This window comes from Nymphalis io, chromosome 18 (assembly GCF_905147045.1).
Source record: "Nymphalis io chromosome 18, ilAglIoxx1.1, whole genome shotgun sequence".
Classification (NCBI taxonomy): domain Eukaryota; kingdom Metazoa; phylum Arthropoda; class Insecta; order Lepidoptera; family Nymphalidae; genus Nymphalis; species Nymphalis io.
In genome coordinates this window covers 5,075,054-5,101,241 of record NC_065905.1, presented here as the reverse complement: position 1 = coordinate 5,101,241, position 26,188 = coordinate 5,075,054, and the positions used below count along the sequence as shown (strand labels likewise).

Here is a 26,188-nt window from a genome sequence, read left to right as displayed (position 1 = left end):
TTCATGTTATTAGTCATTTATATCAAGAGGACAAGTTGTATTATAATACATTTCGTTTTAAGGATAGGGTTGTTAAGGTCAATGAACTCATGTCTAAATATCGAATTTCGAATTTAGACGTTATTATTGTTCACGTTTATATATTTTCCAGAACGTTCATTATTTTAATTTAATGGTTAATTTATTCGCTTAATTTACGTTTCATTAAATAAATTATTCATGAAATAATGTTAATAACAATAAAAAATACAAGCCATTTTTATATGGTATTGGCTCATTTATTGCAATATCTGTGACGTTGAAACACCTTGTTTAAAACTGTTGTTTCTCAAATTAACATTAATGCAAATCATTATGAAGCGTTTATTTACCCTTATTAATTCCGCAATCATAAACCCAGCATTGAGTAACGAATATAGATTAATTTTAAGTTGAAATTACTTTCTGCAGCACTTAAAACTAGCTTCACCGTTGCAGGCTAATAAAATAAGTTGCATAATTGGATGGATTTATATTTTGTAACTAGTTAATTTTCACGGCTTCGCCTGCATAATTTTTACGGACGCCTTCACAGAACTGAAATTTCTTATCAATCAAATATGTAACTTTCGTAAAATAAATGTTTAAACATTTATCATATATTACACAATTAGCTTATTATATTGTTTCATAAAATTTCCTCAATCTAAAGATATATACTTACAATCAAACCTGTGAAAAAAAATATTTATTTATAAATCATAAACGATTATCATAGTTACTATACATACGTAATACGCAATTGCCTCGTCGGTCTACTCGCTTGACATAAGACCGCAGATTTCGAGGTACTGATTCAATAATAAAAATTTAATAGGTTTTCCGTTTAAAATTCCTATTAGAAGTCCGGAGTCTAGGACTCGTTTATGCAGTTCATCGTTATTTTTACAGCTCTGTTACCTTAATATTTTATATACTAAAACATTTTCATATATACCTAAATTACCGATGATGAATAAAAAATAAAAATTGGCCTTTGATTTAACATAGAACTATTTTTTTTAATCCGGTTAAAAGCATTAAGCATTTTTTCATTTTATAAAATTTGTCTTTGCGATGACAATTAATTTTACCGAAAAAAAAACTCATCAGTGAATTTGTTCTCGCATAAATAATATATATTACATTTTTGTTTAAAATACGGGTTTCATTCACGTCTAAAAAAAGAAACTGACTGAATATTCGTTTAAAGAGGAACTTCGTTTCATTCACTTAGATTACACATTTTAATTAAATTCCTCAATTTATACTTGAATAACAATTCAACTTAATGAAAAGCGTCAAGAATATATAATTTATGTTTAGAGAAAAATATGAAAGAAATGTTTTGCACTGGTGATATCCAGCTCGAAAAGTTTATCTCATCTCAAAAGACATATATGATTATATTTATTTATCTAAGTGGCAAGGATCCTTGCTTTATACGTATATATTTTTGACGTTTTTATTTAGTTGATTTGCAATTGAAGTTGAGGAATTTAATTAAAAAGTGTTAACTTTATCTCAAAAATAAATCTCTAATCTCACAAATACTCAAGCTTGGAGTAATGTCCTTGTCTTTATCTTTGTTGGTGTCTGTCACTTTTTTATTTCTACATATTTTTTAGTAACGGCCTGCCCCACTTCGTTCGGTTAAACGATTATCTGTTTTAGTAGATAGGTATTACGTTGATATTATTTTATTGCGTATCCATTTAAAACTAACTCATCACAGGATGTGATCGACAAAAGTCACCGACAAACACTCCCATAATATTGTCTGAACTTCTTGGGTCTCTTGTCTACGGCTTCTGTGACTGAGCGGTTGCTCATCATACATGCGTACCATTATAATGTAGCTTTTCTCTGATAATGTAGCTTTTCTAGAAGAAAGAATTTTTAAAAACGATTAAGTAGTTTTTGAGTTTATCCATTATACAAACAAAAAATCAATTCTTATATCTTTATAATTTTAGTATAAAAAAATGTTTTAACAACATGTTATGGTGTGAATCATGTGAATGGTGAAGGTCTTCAATCGAATATCGGTCACGGCGGTTGCGACGGCTCAGGAGACATTATAGCTCACAAGTGCGTGAGTAAAAAAGATGAACACTATATCGTCTCACTCTCATACTCCGGTTGAATGACAATCCGGAAGCGAAAACAGTGCCTAATTCATAACTCCTGGCTGCTACTAAGAATGTCTTAATCTGAAGAACTAAACCCTGCCAGCCAGCTAGGCAAATGTGACCGAAGCTTATTAAATACTAGCTAAATAACGATTGGCGAATATATCTAAAGCTTTCAAAATTAGGATACAGTCACGATTGTTATCGCCTGGAAAGCCGACGATTTTCTCCTGGATTTAACCAACTAAACTAAGTAAACTTCAACATTAAAAATAACACAGCCTATAAATATATTCTAACATCCCTTCTGGCCTCAAGAATGACCATCGTAGAGCACAGCCTAAAAATGGCCATTCATAAACGAGACAGCACTGTCGCAGAGGCTGTGCTCTCGCCGATAAAACGTGGTGCAGCGCCCGCTACCCAAAAATAGGATCATAAGAATCATAAGATGTAATAAATGTATAAATTAAAACAATGTAAGGATAATACACAAAAAAAAAATGTATAGATATATATATTATTATGGTCAGTACGGCTCACCCTCCAAATGAAGACATTCGGAGGGAAAGAAGACCAGCTGCTGCAGTGGCGTTATAGTGGTTAAATTATTGTAAGCAAATATTGTAAGCATAGAGTAACTACTGTAGCGCTTAGTGCGTCAAAATTCGTTCCCTAAATAAAATAAACAAATAGTAATTAAAAAAAGGCACGGGCACCTTTGAGCCTGTGGATGTAATTAAAAAAAAAAAAAAACAACATCCCTTCTGAAACTACACGCTATTATGTATATTATATTATTAATTACGATATCATATATCGTTATATGAAAGATATCATTCGTTATGAAAAATTTGATTCTAAAAAAATGAACGAAATTCAAGCAGTTTGTGTTATTAATAATGATTGGAACGGGTATAACCCGATACAAAAAAAATCACATAGTATTATACTGGTAGAGTAACTACGTTTAGTTGTAATGAGTCAGCGATGGTAGATGTGGTTGGTATACTACATATGTATTTACGTGAACGCCGCGGGCGCCGCGTTACATCATCGCCTCGGAATGTTACGCCAATTAGACTCGGAGACTGCTCAAATAGATTTGTTACAATACAATTAGGATTTTATTATTAAACTACTTTCTCCGTTTAAAAATATAATGTTCTATATTTAAAAATAATTACATTGTGTTTCTGAGACCCTATTGTTGCGTATTAATAGTGGTAATCGACGGTATTGCATCGGCAATAAGCTATTGAATAGTGTTCTTGTTTTGTTTATAGTAAATAATATTCTGATGAATAAAAAGTATAATGCATAAATCATTAAATCACTTTCGTTTCTCATGTGTAATTTCATGTGATAAAATAACTTCTATTGTTTCATATTCTCGGCCTACGAACGCATAGTAATTTCTATAAAAACAATTTTATTCTTATCTGACGTGTCGGTTGGCGTGGTTGGTGGATGCTTGCCTTTCACGCCGAAGGTTGTGGGTTCGATTCCCACCCAGGACAGATATTTGTGTGCATGAACATGTCTGTTTGTCCTGAGTCTGGGTGTAATTGTCTATGTAAGTATGTATTTACAAAAAGAAAAATAGTATATGTAGTATATCAGTTGTCTGTTTTCCATAGCACAAGCTCTGTACAAGCTTAATTTGGGATCAGATGGCCGTGTGTTAATAATGTCCTGGCAAATTATTATTATTATAATTATCTTTAACTTTCTATCAGTTAGTACATTATTGAGATCGCACTTAAAACCTTACTAATATTATAAATGAGCATGTGAGTTTGCTTATTACGCTTTCACGGCTTAACTACACAACCAAACATCATAGTCTTTAAAATAAACATTGTCAGGGGTACAGAAAGGACATAGGGTACGAAACACATAACCCCCCTTGAAACACGAGAGCGGAAACTAGGGGACAATTCTACTAACAAATTGCCACTTTATCGCAATCGATCGAAACGATCGGTTGCGTTTATCCGTTTTCCTATTCTTTAATTTAATTATCGACTATTGGCATAAGCTAACAATTCAGTTTGGTTTTGACATAACGGTATGACGTCATACCGTTTCGGTTCCGATCAGAATAAATATAGATTAGTAAAAGTTGGATTAGAATAGAATCGGAAACGTATCGTAATCGTTGTAGATGAGTAGAATTCGGCCCCTAGTTTAATATAATGTTATGTTTTAATATAATGTCTAGTTTTAAGTGTTTAAAAAGGGATTGTGTTTATATAGATACAACATCAAAATAACAATAAACGATACCGATGACGAATCATTTACTTTTTATTTATTAAGTTTTTATAAAAGGAAATCATAACAATATAAATAATCATGTTTTACTTAAATTAAAAGAAACCAGAGCATGCTTTTTTTTAATTATAAAACTACAAAAATCGAACTAATTTTTCTTATGTTTGCGTTTAAATTATAAATTATTGTAATATGAAAATTGTTAAGCGTATCCATTGATTAAAATACAAGAACAATGCTTATTGTAAACTGTAGCGTGGAAATAAACAATCCCACTGTTCCTTTTTTTACATTATTTTTAAATACATTACATAACATGAACTAAAACACAATAAATGAAAAGCAGTAAAAGTAATTATAGTATGTTTTTTTTTGTCTCCGCTTATTATTTTACATAGAGGTTGCGTGGAAGAGAAGGTCGCCTTTGCATGTTTCATATTATATAATTTGTTATTTTCTTAGCATAATTCATACTTTGTGCTATCGAGGCATAATGTCTGGACTGATTTTCAACTTGTAGCTGAAGCTATAAAACATACAGGTTAGGATTTAAATACCTTTGTTTTCTTCATTAGGATGTTAACAAACTTACTATGCGAAATGTTCGATGATTTTTACACAGGAGACCTGTTCTTTTAAGTAGAATCTACGTTCCAAACCGGTGGTAGCTAGAAAACATAAAAAATAAACTTGTAAAATAATGATTCAAATGTACTCGTAGGAAACTATTTGAATAAAGTATATTTTTATTTTGATATTCATTTAAAAAGGAGTATAGAGTGTAGAGTAGTGTTTTAATTTAGAACGTTCGTTCAATCGACTCGTTTAAAACTGTCATTTTATATGAGCGCAGTAAAAAAATAGCTTGGCCATATTTATTTGTGAGATTGGACAAACGTGTGTGATCCGTTATCAGTATCCTTGAAATCAATACATTTAAATAGTAATTATTAAAAACTATTAATGCTTATGGTTTGTTAATGTTTATGAAGTTCATTTTCGCTTTGTTTTCACTGCTCTTTGTCGTCGTGTATCACGCAGATGACCGCGCAGATTTCCGTGATGTATGAGATGGATAAACAAATAAGAGTCAACTATACACTTTATTGTTTGAATATTAAGATCAAAATATAGAGACGGTGACACAATGTGTAATATTTGTATTAAAACTCATTTTGAATTATCATCACGATGCAATTTCAATAGGTTTAATTTTTATAGTTATTATAAATTATTAAATATTAAAAAAGTATGTGTTTTCTCACATGTTGCTGACTATCGACTGATTTTTTGGGTAGAGTTTATGGGTCATAATATGAGATATTTAATGCGTATATATTGAATAAAGATTTGTCGGTGAATTTTTTTTGTGACACTAATTTTTATTATGTTTTTTTATCAATAAAAACTAACTAAGGAATGTAACTAAGAAATGTCAACCATCGCTTATAGCCAATGCGCCACCAACCTTAGGAACTAAGATTTTATGTCCCTTGTGCCTGTAATTACACTGGCTCACTCACCCTTCAAACCGGAACACAACAATATCAAGTATTCCTGTTTTGCGGTAGAATATCTGATGAGTGGGTGGTACCTACCCAGACGAGCTTGCACAAAGCCCTACCACCAGTAAAACATACATACTATACGATTACGATACGCATAAATAATCTGTGCCGACCAGCTTGAAGTTAGGCTTCGAGACATTCGCGCTTGAAAAACACTAACTATATACGTAATTGTAAAAGCGCTATATATATGGAGGTGTATTCGCATATATAGCCCTTTTTTTTTTTTTTTTCGTGGAGGAAAGGCATTTACGCCTGCCGCCTGGTCCGGGGGGACCGGGACGGGTATGTGGGACTCACGGGGCAGAGGGCCACCGTCCTACCCACTAAAACCTCCCCGGATTTCCGCCTCTCCGCAAGGCGGCGGGGTCACGGGAACGTTGTGACTTACAACCGCAACCCCGCCAGCGGTCGTCGCCATAAGGCGACCCATCTCGAGAGCGCGCCAGGATGTTAGGGCGCGCCTCCCTCCTCTCTGTGCCTCCGTCCTGTTACGTGACGGACTCCCCCGAGTCCGCCACTGGAGGCTGGGCGTCAGGGCTTGAAGCCCCGCGGCGGATCAACAAACTGGCTCCGCCGCCAACCACACCTTAACTCTGCGGCAGCGTCCGGCCTGCGAAGGCACGTCGCCGTCGAAGAGGTCTCCTTCTTCGTTGCGGGAGCGAGTCCACGTCGTCCTCCCGCTCCCGCTCTGCCTCCTCTTTTTGCGACATGACGCATGCGCTGAACCGTGACACTGCCGCCCAGATCTCTTCGCTTCCGGCCATCTTCTCGACGACGGCCGGAAGCGACAGGTCCCCACCTACAGCCGTGGATAGGACCGCGCGAGGCTCCGCCCAAGCCGGGCACTCTACGCGCGTGTGTTCCGCCGTATCCACGGCTCCTCCGCCACAATGGTGGCACTCCACCGTCGGCTTCCTACCGACCATCTCACACAGGTACCGGCCAAAACAACCGGGCCGGTCAAAAGCTGTGTGAGGTGATACGTGGGTGGGCCATGCTTGCGCTCGACCCACTTCCTTAGCCCCGGCCGAATGGCCGCCACGAGGTCCCGGCTAGCACCCGGGACACCCAGTCTCTCCGACCACTCGGCGAATAGCCTCTCGCGGGCCTCCTCCCGCCACATCTGAACCTCACGTGGGTGGGGCCGGTTCTCCCCCTCCGCTCTCACTGCCGCCTTGATCCGCCAATAGACCCTCGAGTTAGCCTCGGCCTCGAGGTCCCATGGCGGGCTTTCGGCGAGCAGGCACGCCGCGGTGTATGACACCGTGCGGTACGCCCGAGCCGCTCTGAGCGCCATCGCTCGCTGCGGACGTCGCAGCGAGGCGACGTTACGGGCGCTCAGAGCGTCCGCCCATATCGGCGCCCCGTAGAGCGCCATCGAGCGCACGACGCCGGTGTACAGGCGCCTGCAGGCACCTCCTGGCCCACCCACGTTCGGGAGGATCCTCCCTAGCGCCCCGGCTGCAGCCACCAACTTTGGGGCCAAGCGCCGGAAGTGCTCTTCGAACTTCCACCTGCCGTCGAGCACGAGTCCCAGGTACTCGCATATATAGCCTGAGTTAACGCCCTTATTCCGCTTTAATTTCTCAGAACCTAAGCAGCAATTCGTGACTAATTTCCGTCTTGTAATACAAATTTGTTATCCAAGTATAAAAATAAGAGACAAGACGGTAAACCTTGAATGACATTCCAACTCACTTATTGGTTACACTATTGCATTCCTATAAAGGTCACTCACTAGGGCTGTCGAAACTTGAATAAAATTTAATATTTTTTTTAACATTTCAACCCTTGACATGAATAATTGATTTCTTTCAAATAACTCTTAACAATACTTGTACAAAGGATTACTAACATTACTATTTTCAACCCTATTCTCAGGCTTTACTGCCCTTATATATGTATATAGTAATTCAGCGACAGAAATGTAACTGCAATATCAATAAATATGTAAGGATTATTTTAATCATTTTATTTTTTAATTTATGTTATTTAATTCAAATTAATTGAATGTATAAATAAAATTATTTATTTTATTTTAATTCAAAATTTTTTTCATTTATTGTTTCTTTTAATTTATACGGCGGTAATAAAACCGCAGGTATTATTCGAATCAAGTCATTGTTACTTGAAATAAATGTTTTTTTTTTTAATTTAAATCCTAAAGCTTGGTTTACTATAATAGTCCAAGGACTCAAGATCTGTTACTTTCACATCGATATGCGAACCGATTACCGTTTCCAAACTGATTTAAATAAGCAAAATTATAGAGCAGCGTTAATGTGTTGTATATAAATCTCATTGCAAATTTGCGCCAACCCTAGAGGCCTGTTGCTACGAGGAAATAGACCTACCTACCTTTCTCACATAATAAACTTGATATCAACTCAGTCATAAACATTGAAACATTATATACATGTTAAGAAATTGTATTGCATATTTGTATGTAGTTTTGTTTTATTTCAATTTTATTGGTCGACTAAATATTTTCCCTACACGTATTTCTTCTATAAGAAGTATTGCAGGTATCGATACTGCTCAAGTTTAAAACGCGACATAGTTACTATAACAAAGTTATTGTTATAAATAAGTTATATACTTACTTTCTAGTCTGGAATGTATAAGAATTCAGACCACTGCTAAACACTATGATATATCTAAGGTACACGAGTTGACATATACATGTGTGTGTGTGTGTGTTATTAGTTTCATTTCGAAATCACATCTAAACAATGTAGGTAAATGCTTGGTCGCCTCAATTAGTTGCGAGCGAATCTTTAACTTTACGTGTGATAAATGACTGTACTACTAAAATAACAATAATTAAAACAGTAGTCAAAACATTTGCTACTTGTGTATCGACCAAACCGGCTTTGACCAGCGTTGTGAAACTCCAAACCTCATCCTTAAAGGAGAAGAGGCGTAAGCCTATTTATGGGGACTAACAGGCTGTAAAAACATTACGTCGTAAATTAGGTGACGTTTAACGTTTTTTTTTTTACTACTTTTTTTTATTTAAATTTTAGCAATAATTCGTTTGTAAATGAATATTCTTTGTAACATTTATTCAAACAAATTAATATATTCAATTAATCTTACGTAAAGTAACGATGAGTTCATATTTCAAATGTTGTTTTTTTTATTAAAAATATATTAAATTAAACATATTATCAAGTTTTGCTATAGTCAAGTAAGCTGAAATTATTTAACTACAAAATTAAATCCTAAGCGAATTATATAAATAAGCTTACGATTTCATTCGGTGTAAAAGTATTCGTAATTAATTAATTATAATCAATTCGCTCAGTTCCTCTACATTATAAAACATAAACGATTTCTAATGGATACGTTATGTACTGTTGAAATTATTAGAAACTTTTTAGTAAGTCGTGTAGTATTTAACTCGGCCTATCAATTAAAAATCAACAAGTAACTATGCTTAAAGTATAGCTATATAATTATTATTTTTAATAATATTATTTTTACATAATTATTATATATAATTTTATTATAAAATTATTTTTATTGTATTCGATTAACTGGCCAAGGTAGTAAATTGACAGAAAAGAGTAAATTCGAAATACCACAGACTGTCTGACTTATCAAGAGATTGACTTAAAATTTAGCATGGTTACTCCTTTGGCGACGTAGATCATTAAGAATGTACGCAAATCATATCCAAAATAAATTTTTCATCATCATCATCCAAATTCAAATTAGGAACATAATTAAAAAAAGATTGAATGAAAATGATGAATTTTATAGCTGCTACTTCGGTGTGATGATAATCCAAAAGTGCTTATAACTGGCTACCGGAAAAATTCTATGTTGGTTTTGATTTAATAACGTTGTCGTTGTCGTTACACGTGGAATCAACGGGTTATTACTAAAACATATTATGTTAAATAAAAACTAACGCCAGCCTTTAAATAAGGAAAACCTTTACACTTTATTGTACACCCCAAAGAGAAAAATAAATAAATACAAAACATGGATACAGCCTAAATAAAAGTAGCATACAATTTTGGCGACCTTATCGCTACATAGCGATCTCTTACAGGCAACCAACGGTGTAAGTAATAACTCATAGGAAAACCATCATAATCATAAAAAAAGCCGAGATGGCCCTGTGGTAAGAACGCGTGAATCTTAACCGATGATCGTGGGTTCAAACCCGGGCAAGCACCACTGAATTTTCATGTGCTTAATTTGTGATTATAATTCATCTCGTGCTTTACGGTGAAGGAAAACATCGTGAGGAAACCTGCATGTGTCTAATTTCACTGAAGTTCTGCCACATGTGAATTCTACCAACCCGCATTGGAGCAGCGTGGTGGAATAAGCTCCAAACCTTCTCCTTAAAAAGAGGAGAGGAGGCCTTTAGCCCAGCAGTGGGACATTCACAGGCTGTTACGGTTACGGTAAAGCCATCATAGGTGTCATCATATCGGTGACAAGAACGAGACATCTATCCCTATCTTTGTCGATTTTTCGTCATATATGAAATTAACCTAAAATTCTTTTTTTTTTAAGTCTATCCAGTACGTACCAGTTATTTCTTATTGTAAGTATAAAATATACGATACGACTCACTTGTACGTTGATGGGACTTTGTCTACGGTTCCAACAAGTTGTACGTCAATCGGATGAACGAAGCGTGATCGCATAGAATATAAAAGAAAAAAAAATTAATTGTTTATACTTAAGATCTCGTTTCTGTGTCGTATCGAGTTTTACTTTTTTTCGAATCAAGAGGATAATATCGGAAAGATATAAACAATGTAGTTGATTCTATTCATTCTATTGAAGACAGCCACCACAACCGCGGGTTGGACGGCTTCGGGGGCGGTCGCGATCCCATTTGACCTCTCTCAAGGATCCGTTGATAACAATACTAACCCCAAGACGTTTTTGTTGTATCAGTAAAAACAGACGAAGAGGAAAATACGAATGATCGATAGTTATTTCATTATAATCTATAATGAAAATGCAACAGGAAGCGAAAAACGTTCATTTGTATTTATTTTATTTATTACGTTTACTTACAAACACTTATACTAATATATTTATAGAATTATTAAATACAAACTTATCATCTAAGTGTAGAGATTGCTTAAAAGTAAACACAACACGCGTATAAAAAGTAGGAACCCATCATAAACATAAAAAAAGAAACGTAAAAAGAAAGAAAAAAATTTAAAAAAAAATCTAAAATTTGATGGTAGTCTTAACTATTTATCGTTTAGGTTCACAGAATTGAATCTGCGCGAATGTCAACAAAAGAACACACCTAGTCCAGGAGTATACACAGTCTTAGGAGCGGGGGAATTAGCACCTAGAACAGTTCCAATTCTAAATAAGATTTCTAAGAATTCTAAGTAAGATTTTTTTAAGCAATTGTGGACAGTCTTAAATAATGTTGACAATTTTGTATAAATACAACAGATCCAACAGTTTACCGGAACGTACTATTAAAAATAATTAATTCCACTATAGACAATATCAAACTAAGTAAAATCACATTACAAAATAAAAATGTATGTTTTACAAAAAAAGAATAGTTTTTAGGTGACAACATAATGCATTTTTCTGACAGAACAGAAATTGTAATTTTTGAAGAGCTGTTTACAATTGAAACTTACGCGTGAGATAGACGGGTTTTTGTTGTTGTTGTTGTTGTTGTTGTTGTTGTTGTTGTAAATTTATGGTAGAAAGGCATACTAGGAAACTGACCAGCCCATAGTCATCTTTACCCATCAGATCGGCACTAACATGTTATGTCCTTTGACCTTATAGTTCACCACACATTAGGCAATGTAGCCAGCTCCCCGTACCCGTTTTCTGCATCGACCCCGCTAAACTTTTCTTTTAGAAACTTTATGTAGGCATATTAAATAAGCCGGCTTGTGTTTTCAAAGTGTACTCGAAACATCAAACAACTTGTACTTCTTTAAATAAACATAACAGAGCCACGCGTTGATAAATACAGAATTAGTATTCTGCGATAAAATTAGAATAAAACATAGCAGTTCGAATAAATATAAAACAAAAATAGTTAGTACATCACTATATTATGATATTCTTGTGTTCTATGTTATCCTAGTACTTTTGAACTTTAATAACCTTATAATCAATATCATATGAACTGTTCTATGTATATAACAAACATAGTTATAAAAGTATATTATTATTAAATAAAATCATTTCATATACAATGTTTCTGACGTCTTGTTTACCAAATACCAACTAACCAACCTTGCTGTGACCTTAATAATTTACTTTATCATCTTTTATCAATATATCAACAGCCTTGGCTTTCTTTGTCAGTTTTTTAAACAATTATAAATAACGTTATGACTTATTAAATCAGAATTGTTAATGTTTTATTATGTGTTAATTGTTTTAAAATGCATTCATGCAATTATTATTATAAAAAAAGTTAATATTAACCATTCGTGAATGTCTAGTGCTGTAAAAATAGTGATCGTACTGAAGCTGGTTTAAGTAAAAAGTGCAAAAATATCATCTTTATTGTCGTTATCATTTATTATAATTTATTATTATTATTTTTATTGTATTAATTTGTTAAGCATTTCAGCTTTTATTATCTGCTTAGCAGAAAGCTTGACTGGCAGGTAGGCAGTAATATTGTATTTAGTCTAGATTTTTTCATAATATTACTGGAAATGAAGATCCTGACCGCTAAGATTCATTTGTATCCTAAAACATAATAAAAATAATTTAATAAATAATTATTTTTCACATTGTAATGTGATAAATGCAGTAATAGCAAAATAAAACATGCCCGCTGTTAAATATACGTCAGACTTAGTTCACATTGGGTCGGACCGATACAATTGTCATCCCGGCAAACGTGTGCGGCTGCGTATATATTAAAATAGTACTATCACATCAATAATCCGATAAAACAACGACACATTTACCAAATGTTCTGCCACGATTGAACTATTGAGTCCAACATTATTTGATATTGTACCTGCACCATTAATATGTATTACAAATAATCTCCACTAGATTCAGGGTTTCTGGAAGAGATCTCTTGTTAGAGATAAGTTATCCCTTTGTACACATTTTTCATTTATATAATTTTCTGTATACTCTGTTGGTACATAAATAAAAAATAAATAAATAAATTATTAGCATTCAATTTTCTAGTGCGTCACGACACCGTTATAGCTAGTGGGAATATGGGAGCCAATTCTACTAACAAATTGTCACTTAACGCAAGCGATACGCAATCGTTCCGCTTGTTGCAACAATCTAGTTGCGGTTCAGTCGATGTCGGATCGGATAGGTATCGTAACCGTTATGAAATAGAAAAAAAATCCTTCATGCGTGAGTCGACAGTTGAACAGCGATTACACTGTCGGCTTTAGGGCTTAGTGTGAACGTGCTCTAGGCTGTTAGGCCCGTTTTATTGCTATAACTTGTTGCTAATCTTAAAACCTTATGACAAAGATTATTATTTTCAGAGAGATTTATATAATCTTTGTAAAAGTCAAAGTGGATCAACGTTTATAATCTATTTTTGTTTAATGTAACACAATTAAAATATTATGAACGACTATATTTATCACAGCAATAAAAAAATTTAAGATAATTATATCACTAAAATATAATATAATTATTGGCTCATATATATAACCGATATAATTAAAATAAGAGACATAAGTTCTAAATCCTCGTAAATTCCTAAAATGCTGAAAAATTACATTTATTGTTTTGACTTGAATCTGAATTTTGAATGGGTCGATAGCGTGATTGGTGACCAATTAGCGTTCAGTATTTAAGACAGATTAGTTAATCTGACTTTGATCATCATATATATACATCATATCGTAAAATATATTTAAAAAAAAACAGTTAATAAATTCCCATTATCCGAGCAACGAAATGTAACATTTTTGCTACAAATAAATATGCCATATGTATGTATTATACCTATATAATATTATATTTTTTATATAATCACTTGGATGCGTTGGGGCCTTAAAAAAATATTTATCGAATGTACACACAACATAAAATGTTACGTCTTATTTACTTGATACGATAAACAGATGTCACAGTTCCAAAATAACTATAATAAATAACATAATCACATAGTTACTATCTTAGGGTACGTGATGTTTCTAATGCACGCTTCTGTGCGGTAAATAGCGGATTATTCCATTCATAATGTAAATTATTGTATTATATAATAAAAACCTCCCTCAGTATTTTCTGCTTATTTATACTAGTTAACTAAAAACTGTTTTTAATTGTCTTTATGTATATGCATATAAATATTATATATCGTTTTTTTTTTGATTATGTAAAAAGACGTAATAAATATTTTAAGTGATGTCAGTCAATCTTTCATTATCTATATAATATATAAAAATATAATTTACTGATATATCAACGTACAGCCAAGTACTAGGATTAGCACCATAAAAAAAAATATATCAAACGCTTTTACATAGTAAGTAAGCATTAAACAAAGATTTTTGAAAATGTAACCCCTAAGGGGATGAAAATTAAAAAGCTTTAGTATTATCACATACTAAATGCAATGTTATGTTAACGGCAATGCTACTAAAACGAAGAGTCAACTTCATTTTAAATAATTTGTTTTTTATGTAAGTAACATAACTCATGTAAGAATAGCAGTCAATTTGTTAACGCTACCAAATCAAAGAGTTAACTTCCTTTAATTACTACTGCATCGTCCGTAACATTCCTTTGTGATAGTATATGCAATTGTTACACTACTACGATCTGAACTTTGCCTTCTAATGAGGGAGAAAGCAAGCCGTCACTCACTCAAGATATGTTAACTGTTTCTATTTGGAGTGTGTGTGTGCCTCCGATAGTGTGTGCCAGTTTAAATTGTCAGTATTGTTAAATCGAACGCGTTTCTTGTTAAGATAGGTTTGAAAATATATTTAGCTCTGCTCGACGTGCTCTGCGGATGGAGTGTAATAATTACATATATATATATATATATAGTTTAATTATGTTAACTAATTAAAATACTGTTTTCGTCTCTTTTTTATGTTGACGTTACTATAGTTATGGTGAAATGATCTTTGTTCAAAATCTTTTGTTAAGCGTTTAGTTCATTCAAACTGAAGTGGATTATCTTATTAATTTAAGCTACACTCACTTAACGTGTGCTTAATTTGTGTTTACAAATCATTTCGTGCTCGATGAAGGAAATCTTTGTAAGGATGAAGTTATTTTCGGATCTTTAGTGTTATTTTAAGAGTATAATAATTTAATTTGTTAAATATATTTTGTTGCAGGTGGCAGCGACGTCGAGCGAAATGAGCGAGCGCGAGCGGTATCGCGCGCCGCCGCAACCGGAGCCTCCGCCGCACCGCGTGCGCGCCTCAGATCTCTACCCGCGCACGCGCACGCACTACGACGAGCCCGGCTTGGATTCTGGTTTCACTCCAATATGCGGCGAATTTGTGCAGGTATAAACTTTAAGTTTCTTTTAAATATCGGTGTAAATCTCCTACCATTAATTATTTAGATTGAAATTTATTACATGAAAGGAATTTGAGCTAAAATATCGTAATAGCGAAATCATTGACCGAACATCTAAAACAAATATTCAAAGAGTATTCTTATGTTAACACTAAAAATGTAATTCGTAAATGGCTAAAACTCTCATCCGCTTGACTAAAATATATAATTAATTAATAATTTCTATCCCACTTCTTATTTCATAATATAAATGTTAAAATATGTGTTATGGAATGTTTATTTTGTAATTATTTTATGGTATTGTCATAGGAAATAGTTATTGTATACATAGTTCATAGTTTGGATTTGTGCGTTCGAAGTTATAATAAAAACTTAAAAAAACATGTAAGCCGCGGCAAAAAGGAACCGAAAAGCAATAAAAAAAAACATTGTAATCGTAATAACTAACATCCTTAATGAATGTTAGTAAATAATTTTGACTCGGGGCCAAACAAACGATAAACAGTAGACAGTTATACGTGATAAATTGGTTATATTTAAATATACATACATATATATGTATGTTATGTATGTATATTTAAATATTACCGAGGATGTCGAGGCGTATCCTCGACTATTGCGTTGAGAGCTCATTCATTCGTTTTTGTCCGTTCTAGAAAATTGATAATAATTCAAGTTTTTCTGGTCACATATCATACATATATAGTAATTCAAATTGTCCAACGGAACAGTTGACTCGGTATTTTCGCGAGGTATGTGGCATGAGCTCTACTAAATATTTTATATAAATATATACATATATATATATATATATATATATATATATATATATATATTATGTTATTTAAAAGCTTGGTATGGTATGGCTCGGCCCATTGTTATAAATATTATTAGAAAATTTTAGTGATTAATAACTCGTTGGAGATAAAATTGTTAAAACTATCGGTAAATAAAATTTAATAATGAATCAGCTCAATGAATGTTATCGAAAAATAAATAACATGGTATACATTTTAATAACTAGTATTTTATAAACAGAGATGAAGCATCAATAGAGGCTATTCAACGATTTCGCGTTCGATTCAATATATTAGTTATATTGAAATGCTTGCGGAAATGTTTTATAAAAAAATGTAAATCCAATTCAATACAATTTGTTGGATATATCTGTATTATTATGCCGTCTGTACTTAATCGCTAGTATTAATACATATGGAATATATTATTTTTTATATATTTCTTCAAGTGATGTATTTTCTAGTCATTATGTAATCTGTACTGATAATAGACACTGGCGACGTAGACTGAATACTAACATAATTAATAAGCTAAAAGTTATTTGTAATAGATATTTGTATACACGACGGTACTAAAGGTCATCAGGTCGGGCCGAGTTGAACGAACCGCATTATGTGATTTTATCTGTGTGCATGCATTTTAATTGCAAGTTCATTGTAATTGTTAAATAGTAAGATTTTAACTGGAATTTAAAGATATAAAATGTTAATTATATTTTGTGTAAGGTGTGAACCTTCTCCTCAAAAAGGGAGAGAAGGCCTTAGCCCAGCAGTGGGACATTAACAGGCTGTTACTGTTAGGTGGGAATAAAACTGTTCCCGGGGACGGTTATATTAAAAATGTTTTGTGATAAGTTAGAAATTCAAATTATAATGGTGGTCAAAACGGCTTTTATAAATTATCTCGTTATCAAAGCAATAGGAGTATTTAAATTCATTTAATTATCTGTATCAACACGACGCAACGCAAGACTGATGAAAACTAAAACTGCATATAATGATGCTCAATTTTTATTTCAACGCACCCACAGCGCAGTCATCTTCAAAACCCCCTGAAACCAGAAATCATTTTGTAAATTTTCATTCCGATATTTTATAATTTCGTGCAAACTTGCTAAAGTTATTAAACTCTAATTACAAATTTTGTTTACTCATCGCTGTTAAAGGCAACAGAAAAAGAAAAAAATATAAATGCAATTAAAATTAAAACATTAATCGATTTGGCGCCAATAATTTAATTTTTGTATCCTGTTTATAATTATAATATATATATTACCCGTAATCTCTTACGAGAACACTAATTAATCAATTAAATCAAAAGCTCCCACTGGTCCGGAATGAAGATTATATAGAGAAGAGCCAATAAAGCTTAAGATATAACTTGGCCTAACTTTGTTATTAATATTCTCTTGAGGAAGTGTAATGTGAAGTTGTTAAATTAGTATACATACATAATTGCAAGTTTTTATTTGTTTCCTTTTTTTATTTAGTACATAATAGGAAGCCAACGTCGATAACTAACTAAGATAATAATATTATTAGATTAGACTAAGTTAATAATATGTGTGTATCATTTCTTAAAAAAAGTGTGGTTACTTTTAACTGGATATTGCCAATTGGATATCCGAAAACATTAAAGATGTTGAGAATCCTAAGAATGTTTCCTACATTAAGTAAATAATATAAAAAAAGGTCATCTAAAATTTTTTGGTAACACGTGAGTTGTCCATGAACATGTGTAAAAATTATTAATTCATTTTTAAATATAAATATTATGAGTTTTAAACCCTGTGGGCGAAACTTCTTTAGCATGGAATTCGTACTACTTTTTCCATTCCATCGATCGGAAACAGTTAAGGTGTGAAAGTACACATTATTACTTCCTCATTGTTATAATTAATAAGGGTTGGTTTTCTCACTTATCGCATGAAAATTGAGTCATTAACACCATTGAGCAATTTAACTATATATATCGCAATTTTTAATAATATATAATTATAACATTTAAGTGCTTACAATAATACTTGGTAATCAGTGCACTATTAAGAATAAAAAGAAGTATTTTTATGTGTTTTTTTATATAATTTAATAAACATTTTTTATCACATAACCACACTGTAGTTTGTGGTTATGTGATAAAAATTATGTGACATATAATATTGCTAAGTATATACTTTTTTTTCTACGGTCTCAGTAATTATTTCTAGGTTCAACAGATTACCAGGTCATACCACAATAATAAATCATATTAAATTATTATTATATTTATCAATTAATTTACTTTGTACATACTTAATTATTATTTATAAATATGATTAATTATAAAATAATAATTGAAATAACACAAACTTTTAAACAAAACATAATTTTATATTTAAAAATATATATATTTAATGCACTTAAAATACCAGGCTATCATAACAATGAGGCGCTCTCTCCGCAGTGGGTGGGCCGCACGGCAGACGGCGGTACGATTGCGATGTCAAACTACCGCCTTCACTTGCAGCCGCGAAGGCGTGGCGGACCCGGTGCTTCGGTGCCGTTACGGCTTATTGACGCACTTGAGATCCGCGATTTACTCTGCTTATATATACTCTGTAAACACGGCCGACAATTAAAGTAAGTATCTCCTAAGGAACTCTTTATGTCCTGTTATTATTTTCAAATAACTTGATTGTATGTAAACCCAATATTTGATAAACTTATTAAATTATAGTATGTATGTATATCTTATATTATTTTATGGAGTTTTCACTTTTTATATTACAGTTTTTTTCTTTATATAATATATTATAATTATAGTTATACTCAATTCGTATGAATTTAATGACAAAATGACGATTAAGACCAAAATATGTAAATTATTATAACACTGATACATTACTATAGTAATGAGAATAATTTAACTATCTGTAAATTAGGTTTTATTTACTTGGGGCAAATTGGGCATCACAAGTTTTCATACACAAAAAGAAAAGTACACCGTTTAAAGCACAGTTCCTTCAAATTTTTGACAACCAAGAGCGAACCAAGGCGACTTTTTGACAACCAAGAGTCAGTCAGATGCCAGGACATTTTTCACACACGGCCATATGATCCAAAATTAAGCTTGTACAGAGCTTGTGCTATGGAAACCAGACAACTGATATACTACATATACTATTTTTCTTTTTGTAAATACATACTTATATGGATAATTACACCCAGACTCAGGACAAACAGACATATTCATGCACACAAATATCTGTCCTGGGTGGGAATCGAACCCACAACCTTCGGCGTGAAAGGCAAGCATCCACCAACCACGCCAACCGGCTCGTGGTTTATGTGATATTATATTAAAGTCTAAATCAACAAGAGCCATTCTGTGACGAAATAATTACGAAGGGTCGATCTCTTAACATATTGAGTAAGTAACTTGTGTTACTGCAAAGTAAATGACAGCTAATGGCACAAGTGCTTACAGCGTGTTGTTTGTTTTTCAATATGCTTACGAGCCCGTATTGTGTATGCTTGTAACTGTTTGTACTAGTCGACTTAACGTATGAATGGCTATTTCATAATACTTTGAAAAGAAATATACGTTAATAGTAATTGCCTGTGTATGGGACATGTACTGTTACTATTATTGGGCTAAGGTCTTCTCTTAGGGGTTAGTGGACACATGTGGGCTGTGGCATTTAACCCGACACATGCAGTTTTCTTTACGATGTTTACAGCACCAAATACTGAATGATGAATATAATTTACTGGTGGTAGAGCTTTGTGACAGCTCGTCTGGGTAGGTACCACCCACACATCAGATATTCTACTGCAAAACAACAGTACTTGTTATTATATTGTTCTATTAGTAACACTATTGTTTTGTTCCGGTTTGAAGGGTGAGTGAGCCAGTGTAATTACAGGCACAAGGGACATTACATCTTAGTTCCCAAGGTTGGTGGCGCATTCGCTATATAAGCGAATGTTGACATTTCTTACAATGCCAATGTCTAAGGGCGTTTGGTGACCACTTACCATCAGGTGGCCCATATGCTCGTCCGCCTTCCTATTTAAATAATAATAATAATAAGGGAAGTGTTGCGTGTACGGATTTGAACTCGCAACGCCCGTTGGAACCACGTATTCTATCCATTATGTCGTCGTGGTTCTTTAACAATATTATATATTTATTAAAACAACTTAATAATCTATCGGCGTCGATATCTTCCTTCTATAATTTTCATTCATTCGCCACGGTCTGTTTCATTATTTATAACCTTGCTCACCTGTTCAACGGGTTCTCGTTCATAACGTAATTGTTCCCTCTTAAGGCAGTGTTTGTGTTGAATACAAAAAAATCAATAAAAATTATAAAACTGAATATTTTATATTTGTCTGAGCAACTCGCAAACGATAGGACCGATTTTAATAAGACTTTCTTTGTTTAATGGCTCGTGATTAGACATATATAACAAAAAAAAAACTTATGAAATGTACCTGATGAGTGAAACGAATGAGAACCCCGTATAATAAATTAAAATAAGTTAACTTTGAGATTAATACGTAGGAATATCCATTAGGTACACAATTTGTAATATTCGAACATTTCTTCCAACACCTTCTACCAACCCGCATTGGAGCAGTGTGATGGAATGAGCTCCAAACCTCCTCAAAAGGGAGAGGAGGCCTTAGCCCGGCTGTGGGACATTAGGCTGTTACTGTGAAACATTTCTTAAAAATGTAATCCAGCTTTTTGCTAGTTTTATTGTAATTATATAGAACATATGAAACTTTCAACCCTATTTATAATCCATTTATAAAGGTTACCTAAGATTATTATAAAGATCATCCCGCATAGATATATTCAGTGGGTTAATCTTAAGGCCCACCGCTTGCTTGCCTAACGCCAACCAAAGATAAACTTAGTAGCTCTTACTTTAAAGTCCATAAAAAAAAAACGATAATAATATACATTTTTAATGTGAATTCTACGATGAGTGCACGATTAAATATGATAATGAAAAAGTATTCAAGTGTGTTTTGAATTGAAATTTTAACAAGATTCCCAACATGCTGTATAAATTGGGAAGATCTATGGGTTGCCAGATATTAATGAAAAAATCGAATTAAAAAAAAGGATTATGTAGGAGTCGAGTTTTTTTATTAAAGAACAATATTAGCAGGATTGCATTTTGTTCACATACATAACACCGAGTTATTCCTTTCCTAGGCTTTAAATAAGATTATTATAATATATTACATATGGGTTCACAGAAACGCTTATTTAAAATTACTTAACGTATATAATTGTAATTGTTACGACAATTAAAAAATAAGGGTTTTTTTAGACTTTATTACACGATTATAACGATTAAATGATATTAATAAATAACGTTGAATAAATAAAGGCAAATTATTTTGAAGAAAAATAAGTTGACAACCCACAATTATTGTTTAATATTAATATTTTTATTTTTAAATGACAAATTAATTACGTTTGTTTAATTAATAATAATATTTACTTTAGCAAGAAAATCTCTTGTGTTTTTGAAGGTTTATTTTAATTAACTTAATTTTACAGATGCTCATTCAACACAGGAGACCAGTGCGTTGAGTGGTGGAGAAGACTGAACACGGCTTTAGTTCCCATTGGTTCTCTGCAAGAAACGTTCGCAGCTGCATATGCCGCCTGGGCCAAGGAACTACCTCCCACGTCCGTCCACAAGGCGCTAATGAGGGCGTCACAAGCCCCTCAACGACATTGGTTCGGACCTGAGGTAACTACTCGGCGCTTATGGTGGCCTGGTACTTTCGACATGACGTCGAGGTCGAGGGTACATACATAAATAAATCGTTGAAATAAAAAAATATTTTATACTTCAATAAAAAACAATTAGAAAGCAAAAATAAATTGTAAAATAACAAATATTAAAAAATTGCCTATAGGAGTGAAAATAAAACATTATTTTTTTATATAAGATTGTCTTACCGCTCTATTATTTTCCTATAAAGGTGCGCGTTTCACGCTTTTTAAATATTACTGATAAACACTCGCAGCATATTCATTCTAGAATTCTTTCAAGCAACTTCGCTTAAAGATGGCTGTGATAACACGTTTTGCAACGCTCTAGAATAGCTTACTTTTAATATAAATAACAGTATGAAAGAAGTACTTACTTAAGTCGTTTTAATAGCTATTAAAAGGTTGAATAACATTATTGAAGAATAAAAAATATATTTATCAGAAACATTCTATTGATATCTTGGGGTCAAAGGTAAGAAAACGTAATCTTAGGTCAGAAAGAATATTTTTTTATTGCACAATTTATACTGTTTTAACATTATGAGTGCAGCTTATAAATATTTTATCAATTTAAGCGTCGTTCTATGTTATTAAATAACTTTTAATTTGTAACTTAATGATGATAAACGTCATATTTTAATTTACAATATTGTACAATTACTCAATTCCACCCGCGTGTGAGGGCGTTAGTCCTTTTCTGTACCCTTGAAAAATTGTACGCAAAAAGATGATTGGTTGATTCAATTTCAATTCAATTCAAATTGGTTGATTAAGCCGTTGAAGTGTAACAAACAAATTCACTTTGAAATAAATAATATTCCAAATAAGGATACCGTAAGATTCAAATTATTAGTTTTAAACCTAATCTGAACATCACTTGTATTAAGATATTGAATCTTTATTTACTAACAATCCAATATCAAGAGATTATCGATCCGAACACGTATGAAAGTTGTCTCCAATAAACCAGTATTGATTTATCTGATCTCTAGTTGGAACGACTCGGTTTTACGACTAAAGGCGCGTGGCGCGTCACCGCTGCTAATGCAGAGTACAAGCTATGCCCTTCTTATCCTCCGCTGCTCATCGTTCCGGCATGTATCGGCGACGAAGACCTGGACTCCGTTGCGCGGTGAGACTAAAGCCTATTGTTTGGTGTTAAAAATAATCAAACAACCAATGTTCAATACCAGTACAATCGGAAATGTTTCTTCCAACCTTTTTATTGTGCCCTAGTACCTACATCTTCTGACGTAGTTTTGATACATAATTAAAAGGTAGCTGTAATTAATTGTATGTTGCTTATGTTGTGTTTTTTTTATACTATTTTATTAATTATTTTCCATGGGCTAGTTTCCGCGCAATGCGTCGTATTCCGGCGGTGGTCTGGCGTCACCGGTCTACGGGTGCGGTGATAGCGCGCTCGTCGCAGCCGGAGGTCGGGTGGCTTGGTTGGCGTTCCAGCGAAGACGAACGATTACTGGCCGCATTCGTCACTGCCTGTAATCAGGATAGACCTATTCCTAATAAGGTACATGGTAACATAAATATAAATCTAGAAAAATAACTGAATAATCCAAGATTGTCGAGTTTTTAGATTGCATTGCGGCCAATATACGCCACCGCCATGTAGGCTTTGATTTAATCAAATCCCTTTTTGCTTTTTTTAATTATCATAAAAAAACATCAAATAATATCGCTGCTCGGCCATTTGGCTAAGATCAAAGTGTAGAAGATTAAATATGTATTTCGAGAGTAAAAGATTGTTATTTCCTGTTTCAGCAACTAAAGCTGCTGATAGTAGACGCGCGCTCGTACGCGTCCGCGGTCACGAACCGCGCGCGCGGGGGCGGCTGCGAGTGCGCGCAGTACTACCCCGCCGCGGACATACAGTTTATGAGCCTGCCCAACATTCACCACGTGCGGCGCAGTTTCCAGCAGATGCGTGCGCTCTCCGCCGAGCCCGGGGAGCAGGCCAAGTAAGACGAGAACTATGCCGTTGCTCCTGTAACATTGACATTCACAACGATTTCAAACAACTTCTTTTTCAAAGCGTCACTATAAAGTAATTATAATGTGACAATGCAACGTCCGCAGCTGGCACAGCAACCTGGAGCGCACGGTGTGGCCGCAGTACGTGTGCGGCGTGGCACGCGCAGCGAGCGCGGTGGCGCGCGCGGCGCACGCGGGCCGGCCCGTGCTCGTGCACTGCTCGGACGGTTGGGACCGCACGCCGCAGCTCGTGGCCGCCGCGCAGCTCATACTCGACCCCTACTACCGCACGCTGCAGGTACGCGCACTGCACGCACACTGCACGCACACTGCACGCACACGCGATACGGACTAGTGACGCAGATACTATTTAGTAGCGTTTTTTATAGATAATTTAGATAAACTTTGTAATCATTCTGACAGTGAGAAAATTATTTATATTTGAGACATAAGTTACGCATTTTTATTAATAAAAACTATCAGCGAGAAAAAACGGCAACACATAACACACATGCAATTGTTTTTGGCGCCACTTATAATATGATATCAGACAAATCTCGTAAAACTCGCTTGGAATTTGATGTAAGCCAATTCATTCTAATTAACCCATCCGAATACAATCAAAATTACGTAACTTGAAAAAATCAAGTAATTGTCTTGTAAAGCTTACCAATTGTCATTACCTTTTAGGGTTTCCGAATACTAATCGAGCGGGAGTGGCTGGACTTCGGACACAAGTTCGCGGACCGCTGTGGCCATCAATTCGGCGCAGAAGACCCCAACGAGCGATCTCCCATCTTCCTGCAGTGGTTGCACGTCGTGTACCAGATGATGTTGCAGTATCCCTGCAGCTTCGAATTCAACGAAGCTTATCTAGTGAGTAAACGGTTACTCATTACGCTACTAAGCGGCGGCGCTTGTTCGTTTATCAAACTCACTGACTATAGCGTGTAGCGTTCAAGTCATATACCACTAGTAACTGTAGTGTTGCTATATTATTTATTGAAATTATTACATAAGAATACCTTGCAGTTAGGAGTAGGACAAATACTCTCAACGGTAGAGTCGACAAGACTCCATAGTACCTAAAAACCCCATACTTAACCAACTCAATAGGAAAAGCAATTCCGAGGAATGTTGGCGTCAGGATTAAGTCTGATAAATCCTCTTACAGCGTGTAATGCGCTCGTCGACTTCCGCCCCCGCATTTCTAATAGGATTGGCTGCAAAATAAATAGGATAAGATAAGCGAATGATTGACGGTGACATTTATCTACTACAGATAAAGCTGGCGACGCACGTGCACTCGTGCATGTTCGGCACGTTCCTGTGCAACACGAGCCGCGAGCGCGCAGAGTGCCGCGCGAACGACACAACCGCGCAAGTGTGGCACCTGCTGCGAGCTCCCGCCTACCGCAACCACCTCTACACGCCGCCGCACCACCCGCACGAGCAGGTACGGACCACGGACTTATATAAACGGACCACTTGTTTAACTGAAATCGTAATTTTTATTTTTAATAGTAATTTTTTATTATTTCATTTCTAAAAAGATTCGATATCGATTCAGTGATTTTATTTTTTTGAAAGACGTATATCTACTGACAAAAAATTATGTCACGACTCGTTTACCTTAAGAATCTACTATATCCAAACTACTAAATCCAACGCGGAAATAATTTGTCAATGTGGGTACGTCATTGGGACGTGACGCACGTACACACCGAGCGTGTGCCCGTCTCAATGTGGCGTGGTGTGCGCAGGTGATCTGGCCGGAGTGCAGCGTGCGCGCCATGCAGGTGTGGTGGGGCCTGCTGCGCGGGGAGCGCGAGCGGGAGCCGCCGCGCGTCGCCGCGCCGCCCGCCGCCCCCGCACCCCCCGCCGCCGCGCAGCAAGCCAGCGGTGACTACCACCATCTCCTTATCGATACCAGCGCGTTTTAATATAATCAAATAATCTATAAGAAATCGCGTCAAGCAACTAGGCCGCCTTTGTACATCTAACAAGTTTAACTGTAACTTTTTATTTTTTGGTTGGTAAATTATTTCTTCTCTCTTTTTATCATATTATACTCTTCAACGAACGAGCTTTTTATTTCTTTCTGTTAAATTAATTCGAAAT

General features: G+C 34.7%; 1 protein-coding gene across 5 annotated transcripts in view; it reads left to right on the top strand.

Annotated features, from left to right (window-relative positions):
- The window catches only part of LOC126775517 (myotubularin-related protein 4), an 85,213-nt gene that overhangs the window by 53,605 nt on the left and 5,420 nt on the right, over positions 1-26,188 (top strand). For all 5 annotated transcript variants that reach the window (XM_050497518.1, XM_050497515.1, XM_050497517.1 and 2 more), the window contains 10 exons: positions 15,307-15,480; positions 18,734-18,909; positions 21,854-22,049; positions 23,068-23,207; positions 23,429-23,606; positions 23,858-24,054; positions 24,173-24,365; positions 24,758-24,943; positions 25,350-25,523; positions 25,831-25,969. In XM_050497518.1, the coding sequence (XP_050353475.1) occupies positions 15,328-15,480; positions 18,734-18,909; positions 21,854-22,049; positions 23,068-23,207; positions 23,429-23,606; positions 23,858-24,054; positions 24,173-24,365; positions 24,758-24,943; positions 25,350-25,523; positions 25,831-25,969 (1,732 nt within the window). In that variant the 5' untranslated portion in view covers positions 15,307-15,327. The remainder of the gene's footprint in view (positions 1-15,306; positions 15,481-18,733; positions 18,910-21,853; positions 22,050-23,067; positions 23,208-23,428; positions 23,607-23,857; positions 24,055-24,172; positions 24,366-24,757; positions 24,944-25,349; positions 25,524-25,830; positions 25,970-26,188) is intronic.